Source organism: Branchiostoma floridae, chromosome 10 (genome assembly GCF_000003815.2).
Source record: "Branchiostoma floridae strain S238N-H82 chromosome 10, Bfl_VNyyK, whole genome shotgun sequence".
Taxonomy (NCBI): Eukaryota; Metazoa; Chordata; class Leptocardii; order Amphioxiformes; family Branchiostomatidae; genus Branchiostoma; species Branchiostoma floridae.
The window spans coordinates 17789448-17801488 of record NC_049988.1 but is presented as its reverse complement, the minus strand read 5'-3'; the positions used below and the strand labels follow the sequence as shown (position 1 = coordinate 17801488).

At 49.8% G+C, this 12041-nt stretch overlaps 1 protein-coding gene across 1 annotated transcript in view; it reads left to right on the top strand.

Annotated features, from left to right (window-relative positions):
* The first annotated feature begins 5329 nt into the window (after nt 1-5329).
* The window catches only part of LOC118425009 (serine-rich adhesin for platelets-like), a 16160-nt gene continuing 9448 nt past the window's right edge, over nt 5330-12041 (top strand). Inside the window, exons 1-6 of the mRNA XM_035833824.1 lie at nt 5330-5357; nt 5937-6214; nt 6790-7642; nt 8801-8929; nt 9607-9846; nt 10413-10550. Of these exons, the coding sequence (XP_035689717.1) occupies nt 5330-5357; nt 5937-6214; nt 6790-7642; nt 8801-8929; nt 9607-9846; nt 10413-10550 (1666 nt within the window). The remainder of the gene's footprint in view (nt 5358-5936; nt 6215-6789; nt 7643-8800; nt 8930-9606; nt 9847-10412; nt 10551-12041) is intronic.

Sequence of the window (12041 nt, the reverse complement as noted above, 5' to 3'; positions counted from 1 at the left end):
CACTTCTGAAGGATATTCAACTGGACAGTCGACAGAATATTCCTCAGAAGGCACCACAGTTGAACCAAGCTCCACCACTAGCACATCAAGAACGTCAGTCCTTTCGACAACGTTTTCTGAATCTACACCGGTGGACCAAGGTACAACTGCGCAAAGAACCACAGTTCCTACATTGCCGGTTACAGCAGAGCAAAGCACTTTGACCTCTACCTTGGCTGAGACCACCGTGGCTAGTACAACAACGAAGAGGTCTAGCACATTTCAATCGTCTTCCGCCACGACAACGCTTGCTGAATCCACAGCGGCGGACAAAACCACAACTGCGCAAAGAACGACAGTTCCTACTGTGCAGGTAACAACAGAGCAAAGCACTTTGACCTCCACCTTGGCAGAGACCACCGTGGCTAGTGCAACAACGGACAAAACTACAACTGCGCAAAGAACGACAGTTCCTACTCTGGCGGGAACAACAGAGCAGAGTACTTTGACCTCAACCTTGGCAGAGACCACAACAACGGAGAGGCCTAGCACGTTTGAATCGTCTGTAGCCACGTCTACAACACCCAGTGCTACAACCACAATCCTTGGCACGTCGGAAGGTCATACCACCCTATCTCAGACCACGTGGTATCCGTCCACGGCCACAACATACGGCATCGAAACGACCACAAGCAGCCAAGGAACTTCGGTCTCAACGACAACGCCTGCAGAATCTACATCGGCAGAACAAAGTAGCACCACGCAGAGAACCACCTTCCGTACAGTGCCAGCAACCACTGAGCTAAGCACTGCTACATCGACTCTTGATGAGACCACAGTGGCTACTACGACTGCAGAGCAGACAAGCACAATCGGATTGTCTTCCGCCGCGTCTTCCACAGAACGTGCTCGAAGTACACTTGTTAGCACTTCTGAAGGGTATTCAACTGGACAGTCGACAGAATATTCTTCAGCAGGCACCACCCTTAAACCAAGCTCCACCACTAGCACATCAAGAACGTCAGTCCTTTCGACAACGTTTTCTGAATCTACAGCGGTGGACCAAGGTACAACTGCGCAAAGAACCACAGTTCCTACATTGCCGGTTACAACAGAGCAAAGCACTTTGACCTCTACCTTGGCTGAGACCACCGTGGCTAGTACAACAATGGAGAGGTCTAGCACATTTCAATCGTCTTCCGCCACGACAACGCTTGCTGAATCCACAGCGGCGGACAAAACCACAACCGAGCAAAGAACGACAGTTCCTACTGTGCAGGTAACAACAGAGCAAAGCACTTTGACCTCCACCTTGGCAGAGACCACCGTGGCTAGTGCAACAACGGACAAAACCACAACTGCGCAAAGAACGACAGTTCCTACTCTGGCGGGAACAACAGAGCAGAGTACTTTGACCTCAACCTTGGCAGAGACCACAACAACGGAGAGGCCTAGCACGTTTGAATCGTCTTTAGCCACGTCTACAACACCCAGTGCTACAACCACAATCCTTGGCACGTCGGAAGGTCATACCACCCTATCTCAGACCACGTGGTATCCGTCCACGGCCACAACATACGGCATCGAAACGACCACAAGCAGCCAAGGAACTTCGGTCTCAACGACAACGCCTGCAGAATCTACATCGGCAGAACAAAGTAGCACCACGCAGAGAACCACCTTCCGTACAGTGCCAGCAACCAGTGAGCTAAGCACTGCTACATCGACTCTTGATGAGACCACAGTGGCTACTACGACTGCAGAGCAGACAAGCACAATCGGATTGTCTTCCGCCGCGTCTTCCACAGAACGTGCTCGAAGTACACTTGTTAGCACTTCTGAAGGATATTCAACTGGACAGTCGACAGAATATTCCTCAGAAGGCACCACAGTTGAACCAAGCTCCACCACTAGCACATCAAGAACGTCAGTCCTTTCGACAACGTTTTCTGAATCTACAGCGGTGGACCAAGGTACAACTGCGCAAAGAACCACAGTTCCTACATTGCCGGTTACAACAGAGCAAAGCACTTTGACCTCTACCTTGGCTGAGACCACCGTGGCTAGTACAACAATGGAGAGGTCTAGCACATTTCAATCGTCTTCCGCCACGACAACGCTTGCTGAATCCACAGCGGCGGACAAAACCACAACCGCGCAAAGAACGACAGTTCCTACTGTGCAGGTAACAACAGAGCAAAGCACTTTGACCTCCACCTTGGCAGAGACCACCGTGGCTAGTGCAACAACGGACAAAACCACAACTGCGCAAAGAACGACAGTTCCTACTCTGGCGGGAACAACAGAGCAGAGTACTTTGACCTCAACCTTGGCAGAGACCACAACAACGGAGAGGCCTAGCACGTTTGAATCGTCTTTAGCCACGTCTACAACACCCAGTGCTACAACCACAATCCTTGGCACGTCGGAAGGTCATACCACCCTATCTCAGACCACGTGGTATCCGTCCACGGCCACAACATACGGCATCGAAACGACCACAAGCAGCCAAGGAACTTCGGTCTCAACGACAACGCCTGCAGAATCTACATCGGCAGAACAAAGTAGCACCACGCAGAGAACCACCTTCCGTACAGTGCCAGCAACCACTGAGCTAAGCACTGCTACATCGACTCTTGATGAGACCACAGTGGCTACTACGACTGCAGAGCAGACAAGCACAATCGGATTGTCTTCCGCCGCGTCTTCCACAGAACGTGCTCGAAGTACACTTGTTAGCACTTCTGAAGGATATTCAACTGGACAGTCGACAGAATATTCCTCAGAAGGCACCACAGTTGAACCAAGCTCCACCACTAGCACATCAAGAACGTCAGTCCTTTCGACAACGTTTTCTGAATCTACAGCGGTGGACCAAGGTACAACTGCGCAAAGAACCACAGTTCCTACATTGCCGGTTACAACAGAGCAAAGCACTTTGACCTCTACCTTGGCTGAGACCACCGTGGCTAGTACAACAATGGAGAGGTCTAGCACATTTCAATCGTCTTCCGCCACGACAACGCTTGCTGAATCCACAGCGGCGGACAAAACCACAACCGCGCAAAGAACGACAGTTCCTACTGTGCAGGTAACAACAGAGCAAAGCACTTTGACCTCCACCTTGGCAGAGACCACCGTGGCTAGTGCAACAACGGACAAAACTACAACTGCACAAAGAACGACAGTTCCTACTCTGGCGGGAACAACAGAGCAGAGTACTTTGACCTCAACCTTGGCAGAGACCACAACAACGGAGAGGCCTAGCACGTTTGAATCGTCTTTAGCCACGTCTACAACACCCAGTGCTACAACCACAATCCTTGGCACGTCGGAAGGTCATACCACCCTATCTCAGACCACGTGGTATCCGTCCACGGCCACAACATACGGCATCGAAACGACCACAAGCAGCCAAGGAACTTCGGTCTCAACGACAACGCCTGCAGAATCTACATCGGCAGAACAAAGTAGCACCACGCAGAGAACCACCTTCCGTACAGTGCCAGCAACCACTGAGCTAAGCACTGCTACATCGACTCTTGATGAGACCACAGTGGCTACTACGACTGCAGAGCAGACAAGCACAATCGGATTGTCTTCCGCCGCGTCTTCCACAGAACGTGCTCGAAGTACACTTGTTAGCACTTCTGAAGGATATTCAACTGGACAGTCGACAGAATATTCCTCAGAAGGCACCACAGTTGAACCAAGCTCCACCACTAGCACATCAAGAACGTCAGTCCTTTCGACAACGTTTTCTGAATCTACACCGGTGGACCAAGGTACAACTGCGCAAAGAACCACAGTTCCTACATTGCCGGTAACAACAGAGCAAAGCACTTTGACCTCTACCTTGGCAGAGACCACCGTGGCTAGTACAACAACGGAGAGGTCTAGCACATTTCCATCGTCTTCCGCCACGACAACGCTTGCTGAATCCACAGCGGCGGACAAAACCACAACCGCGCAAAGAACGACAGTTCCTACTGTGCAGGTAACAACAGAGCAAAGCACTTTGACCTCCACCTTGGCAGAGACCACCGTGGCTAGTGCAACAACGGACAAAACTACAACTGCGCAAAGAACGACAGTTCCTACTCTGGCGGGAACAACAGAGCAGAGTACTTTGACCTCAACCTTGGCAGAGACCACAACAACGGAGAGGCCTAGCACGTTTGAATCGTCTGTAGCCACGTCTACAACACCCAGTGCTACAACCACAATCCTTGGCACGTCGGAAGGTCATACCACCGTATCGCAGACCACTGGGCATCCGTCCACGGCTACAACCTACGGCATGAAAACGACCACAAGCAGCCAAGCAACTTCAGTCTCAACGACAACGCCTGCAGAATCTACATCGGCAGAACAAAGTAGCACCACGCAGAGAACCACCTTCCGTACAGTGCCAGCAACCACTGAGCTAAGCACTGCTACATCGACTCTTGATGAGACCACAGTGGCTACTACGACTGCAGAGCAGACAAGCACAATCGGATTGTCTTCCGCCGCGTCTTCCACAGAACGTGCTCGAAGTACACTTGTTAGCACTTCTGAAGGATATTCAACTGGACAGTCGACAGAATATTCCTCAGAAGGCACCACAGTTGAACCAAGCTCCACCACTAGCACATCAAGAACGTCAGTCCTTTCGACAACGTTTTCTGAATCTACAGCGGTTGACCAAGGTACAACTGCGCAAAGAACCACAGTCCCTACACTGCCGGTAACGACAGAACAAAGCACCTTGACCTCAACCTTGGCAGAGACCACAGTGGCTAGTACAACAACGGAGAGGGCTAGCACATTTACCTCGTCTTTTGCCACGACAACGCTTTCTGAATTGACACCGGTGGACGAAAGCACGACCGCGCAAAGAACCACAGTTCCTACTCTGTCGGTAACAGCCGGGCAAAGCACGACACCCCCTTCGACGACGGCGAACAACCTTTATAGTGTATTTAGTGCCTTGACTACTGCTCAAACGTTGACATTGACGCCTACGGATTCTACTTCTGACATATCTACAGCCTTTGGGACAGAGAGGCCAAGTACAGAAGCTAATACAATGACTTTGTATAATGACATGAATACAAGTCAAGCGACGACAGTAACACCTTTTGGTGCTACTACTGACATGACCACAGCATCTATGACAGAAAAACCAAGTACAGAAGCTAATACAATAATTTCGACAACAGTAAGACTACAATCATCAACATCGCTTAAATTATCGTCTATTTTGTCGGATACAACAGAAGCTGGGGATCTTGAATCGCCGAGTCCGTCCATCTCGGACCAAAGCAGCCCAATTTCAACTCTTGCTCCTACTACAGAGAGAAGCACGATGTCGTCCACCCTATCAAGCACATCAGGTTTGTCTTTCATTACCCATTCACTAACCACTTTTCAATTCCGACGACAATGTTTTCTTTAGAAAGATCATTCGCATCAACCACACATAAGATATATGTACTTTCTCTCTATTTTGTTGTAGTTTATAGTTGACCATACAGAAGTAACTGTACTTAATGTCGTGTTGGTAAAGCTTGTTGTTGTTGTTGTTGTTGTAACAGACCAACAAAGTACGGACGTGACTTCGACGGAAAGACACACAGTCCCCATTTCAACACAGAAAACCCTAACAATGTCTACACAGCCGACAACACGCTCTGACGTAACGACGATTCCTATTTCCACAAAGAAACCGATGACATACACACATTCACAACCAAGTCCCATTGGCACGCGTGGTAGCACAGTGTGGGCAACAACAGATCTAGAAACAGAACAAAGCACACCGAGAACAACCCTTCAAACATCCACGCTAACCGAATTAGCAACGATTCACTACAGTACGGAAGAACCGTCGACATTCACACGTATAAAGTCTGGTGGCACCACAAATACATTAAGCACAACAGAGCAAAGCACTTTGACCTCAACCTTGCCAGAGACCACTGTGGCTAGTAGAACAACAAAGAGGCATAGTACGTTTGAATCGTCTTTAGCCACCTCTACAACACCAAGTGCCACAAGCACAATCCTTGGCACGTCGGAAGGTCATACCACCCTATCGCAGACCACCTGGTATCCGTCCACGGCCACAACATACGGCATCAAAACAACCACAAGCAGCCAAGGAACGTCAGTGCCAAGGACCACGCTTGCCGAATCTACATCGGCAGACCAAAGTAGCACCACGCAAAGAACCACCTTCCGCACAGTGCCTGTAACCACTGAGCGAAGCACTGCTACATCAACTCTGCTTGAGACCACAGTGGCTAGTACAACTACAGAGCAGACAAGCACAATCGGATTGTCTTCCGCCGCGTCTTCACAGAACGTGCTCGAAGTACTCTTGTCAGTACTTCTGAAGGGTATTCAACTGGACAGTCCACAGAATATTCTTCAGCAGGCACCACCCTTGAACCAAGCTCCACCACTAGCAGATCAACAACGTCAGTCCATTCGACAACGTTTTCTGAATCTACACCGGTGGACCAAGGTACGACGGCACAAAGAACCACAGTTCCTACACTGCCGGTAACGACAGAACAAAGCACCTTGACCTCAACCTTGGCAGAGACCACAGTGGCTAGTACAACAACGGAGAGGGCTAGCACATTTAACTCGACTTTTTCCACGACAACGCTTTCTGAATCGACACCGGTGGACGAAAGCACGACCGCGCAAAGAACCACAGTTCCTACTCTGTCGGTAACAACCGAGCAAAGCACTTTGACCTCAACCTTACCAGAGACCACCGTGGCAAGTACAACAACGGAGAGGCCTAGTACGTTTGAATCGTCTGTAGCCACGTCTACAACACCAAGTGCCACAAGCACAATCCTTGGCACGTCGGAAGGTCATACCACACTATCGCAGACCACGTGGTATCCGTCCACGGCCACAACATACGGCATCAAAACGACCACAAGCAGCCAAGGAACGTCAGTGCCAACGACAACGCTTGCCGAATCTACATCGGCAGACCAAAGTAGCACCACGCAAAGAACCACCTTCCGCACAGTGCCAGCAACCACTGAGCGAAGCACTGCTACATCAACTCTGCTTGAGACCACAGTGGCTAGTACAACTACAGAGCAGACAAGCACAATTGGCTTGTCTTCCACAGCATCTTCGACAGAACCTGCTCGAAGTACTCTTGTCAGTTCTTCTGAAGGGTTTTCAACTGGACAGTCCACAGAATATTCTTCAGCAGGCACCACCCTTGAACCAAGCTCCACCACTAGCAGATCAACAACGTCAGTCCATTCGACAGCGTTTTCAGAATCTACACCGGTGGACCAAGGCACGACGGCACAAAGAACCACAGTTCCTACACTGCCGGTAACGACAGAACAAAGCACCTTGACCTCAACCTTGGTAGAGACCACAGCAATCGCAACCATTGAACCGACCACGGATGAGGAACTACTGACATCTTCTGTGGCAACTTCAGTTCCGACCACAACATTTATGGAATCGACACTACCAGATCAAAGTACGAACGGCCAAAGAACTACACTTACTACAGTGAATCCAAGCACAGAGCAGACTACTGATGAAGAGACAACGGTGCCTCCTACGACAATCAGCACTTCGAGAACTACAATTCCGACCACAACATTTATTGAATGGACACCGTCAGACGAAGGTACGACCGGCCAAAGAACCACGATTGCTATAATGAATCCTAGTACAGAGATGAGCACTTTAATGACTACTTTTAAAGAGACTGTGCCAACGACAACAATTCTCACGACAGAAGAAAGCAGCTCATCGAGCAGCACTTCGAAAACTACAATTCCGACCACGACATTCATGGAATCGACATTGCTAGAACAAAGCACGAACGGCCAAACAACGGCACTTGCTACAGTGAATCCAAGCACAGAGCAAACTTCAGAACATGAATCAACTGCCAAACAGTCTACAGGATATCCCTCTATCGCCACGACAGAAGGAAGCCGCACTTCGAGAACTACAATTCCGACCACAACATATATAGAATCGACACTGTCAGACCAAAGTACAACCAGTCAAACAACTACTATTGCTACAATGAATCCAAGCACAGAGCAGTCTGCAGGACATACCTCTATCGCCACAACAGAAGGAAGCAGCTGGACAATCACGTCGGAAGGTCACACAACCCTATCGCAGACCACGTGGTATCCGTCCACGGCCACAACATACGGCATCCAAACGACCACTAGCAGCCAAGGAACTTCAGAGCCAACGACAACGCTTGCCGAATCTACATCGGCAGATCAAAGTAGCACAACGCAAAGAACAACTTTTCGTACAGTGCCGGCAACCACTGAGCGAAGCACTGCTACATCAACTCTGCTTGAGACCACTGTGGCTAGTACAACTACAGAGCAGACAAGCACACCTGGATTGTCTTCCGCAGCATCTTCGACAGAACCTGCTCGAAGTACACTTGTCAGCACTTCTGAAGGGTATTCAACTGGACAGTCCACAGAATATTCTTCAGCAAGCACCACCCTTGAACCAAGCTCCACCAGCAGCAGATCAAGAACGTCAGTCCATTCGACAACGTTTTCTGAATCTACACTGGTGGACCAAGGTACGACGGCACAAAGAACCACAGTTCCTACACTGCCGGTAACGAGAGAACAAAGCACATTGACCTCAACCTTGGCAGAGACCACAGTGGCTAGTACAACAACGGAGAGGGCTAGCACATTTAAATCGTCCTTTGCCCCGACAACGCTTTATGAATCCACACCGGTGGACAAAAGCACCACTGCGAAAAGAACCACAGTTCCTACTCTGTCGGTAACAACAGAGCAAAGCACTCTGATCTCCACATTGGCTGAGACCACCGTGGCAAGTACAACAACGGAGAGGCCTACTACGTTTGAATCATCTCTAGCCACGTCTACAACACCAAGTGCCGAAAGCACAATCCTGGCACGTCGGAAGGTCATACTACCGTATCAGAGACCACGTGGTATCCTTCCACGGCCACAACATACGGCATCCAAACGACCACTAGCAGCCAAGGAACTTCAGAGCCAACGACAACGCTTGTCGAATCTACATCGGCAGATCAAAGTAGCACAACGCAAAGAACAACTTTTCGTACAGTGCCGGCAACCACTGAGCGAAGCACTGCTACATCAACTCTGCTTGAGACCACTGTGGCTAGTACAACTACAGAGCAGACAAGCACACCTGGATTGTCTTCCGCAGCATCTTCGACAGAACCTGCTCGAAGTACACTTGTCAGCACTTCTGAAGGGTATTCAACTGGACAGTCCACAGAATATTCTTCAGCAAGCACCACCCTTGAACCAAGCTCCACCAGCAGCAGATCAAGAACGTCAGTCCATTCGACAACGTTTTCTGAATCTACACAGGTGGACCAAAGTACGACGACACAAAGAACCACAGTTCCTACACTGCCGGTAACGACAGAACAAAGCACATTGACCTCAACCTTGGCAGAGACCACAGTGGCTAGTACAACAACGGAGAGGGCTAGCACATTTAAATCGTCCTTTGCCCCGACAACGCTCTATGAATCCACACCGGTGGACAAAAGCACCACTGCGAAAAGAACCACAGTTCCTACTCTGTCGGTAACAACAGAGCAAAGCACTCTGATCTCCACATTGGCTGAGACCACCGTGGCAAGTACAACAACGGAGAGGCCTACTACGTTTGAATCATCTCTAGCCACGTCTACAACACCAAGTGCCACAAGCACAATCCTTGGCACGTCGGAAGGTCATACTACCGTATCAGAGACCACGTGGTATCCTTCCACGGGCACAACATACGGCATCCAAACGACCACTAGCAGCCAGGAACTTCAGAGCCAACGACAACGCTTGCCGAATCTACATCGGCAGATCAAAGTAGCACAACGCAAAGAACAACTTTTCGTACAGTGCCGGCAACCACTGAGCGAAGCACTGCTACATCAACTCTGCTTGAGACCACTGTGGCTAGTACAACTACAGAGCAGACAAGCACACCCGGATTGTCTTCCGCAGCATCTTCGACAGAACCTGCTCGAAGTACACTTGTCAGCACTTCTGAAGGGTATTCAACTGGACAGTCCACAGAATATTCTTCAGCAAGCACCACCCTTGAACCAAGCTCCACCAGCAGCAGATCAAGAACGTCAGTCCATTCGACAATGTTTTCTGAATCTACACTGGTGGACCAAGGTACGACGGCACAAAGAACCACAGTTCCTACACTGCCGGTAACGACAGAACAAAGCACATTGACCTCAACCTTGGCGGAGACCACAGTGGCTAGTACAACAACGGAGAGGGCTAGCACATTTAAATCGTCCTTTGCCCCGACAACGCTTTATGAATCCACACCGGTGGACAAAAGCACCACTGCGAAAAGAACCACAGTTCCTACTCTGTCGGTAACAACAGAGCAAAGCACTCTGATCTCCACATTGGCTGAGACCACCGTGGCAAGTACAACAACGGAGAGGCCTACTACGTTTGAATCATCTCTAGCCACGTCTACAACACCAAGTTCCGAAAGCACAATCCTTGGCACGTCGGAAGGTCATACTACCGCATCAGAGACCACGAGGTATCCTTCCACGGCCACAACATACGGCATCCAAACGACCACTAGCAGCCAAGGAACTTCAGAGCCAACGACAACGCTTGCCGAATCTACATCGGCAGATCAAAGTAGCACAACGCAAAGAACAACTTTTCGTACAGTGCCGGTAACCACTGAGCGAAGCACTGCTACATCAACTCTGCTTGAGACCACTGTGGCTAGTACAACTACAGAGCAGACAAGCACACCTGGATTGTCTTCCGCAGCATCTTCGACAGAACCTGCTCGAAGTACACTTGTCAGCACTTCTGAAGGGTATTCAACTGGACAGTCCACAGAATATTCTTCAGCAAGCACCACCCTTGAACCAAGCTCCACCAGCAGCAGATCAAGAACGTCAGTCCATTCGACAACGTTTTCTGAATCTACACTGGTGGACCAAGGTACGACGGCACAAAGAACCACAGTTCCTACACTGCCGGTAACGACAGAACAAAGCACCTTGACCTCAACCTTGGCGGAGACCACAGTGGCTAGTACAACAACGGAGAGGGCTAGCACATTTAAATCTCCTTGCCCCGACAACGCTTTATGAATCCACACCGGTGGACAAAAGCACCACTGCGAAAAGAACCACAGTTCCTACTCTGTCGGTAACAACAGAGCAAAGCACTCTGATCTCCACATTGGCTGAGAATACCGGTGTTTACAAGTGAACGGAGAGGCCTACTACGTTTGAATCATCTCTAGCCACGTCTACAACACCAAGTGCCACAATTACAATCATTGGCACGTCGGAAGGTCATACTACCGTATCAGAGACCACGTGGTATCCTTCCACGGCCACAACATACGGCATCCAAACGACCACTAGCAGCCAAGGAACTTCAGAGCCAACGACAACGCTTGCCGAATCTACATCGGCAGATCAAAGTAGCACAACGCAAAGAACAACTTTTCGTACAGTGCCGGCAACCACTGAGCGAAGCACTGCTACATCAACTCTGCTTGAGACCACTGTGGCTAGTACAACTACAGAAGAGACAAGCACAATTGGATTGTCTTCCGCAGCATCTTCGACAGAACCTGCTCGAAGTACACTTGTCAGCACATCTGAAGGGTATTCAACTGGACAGTCCACAGAATATTCTTCAGCAAGCACCACCCTTGAACCAAGCTCCACCAGCAGCAGATCAAGAACGTCAGTCCATTCGACAACGTTTTCTGAATCTACACAGGTGGACCAAGGTACGACGACACAAATAACTACAGTTCCTACACTGCCGGTAACGACAGAACAAAGCACATTGACCTCAACCTTGGCAGAGACCACAGTGGCTAGTACAACAACGGATAGGACATTCACATCGTCCTCTGCCCCTACCACGATCTATGAATCCACAGCGGTGGACAAAAGCACCACTGCGAAAAGAACCACAGTTCCTACTCTGTCGGTAACAACAGAGCAAAGCACTCTGATCTCCACA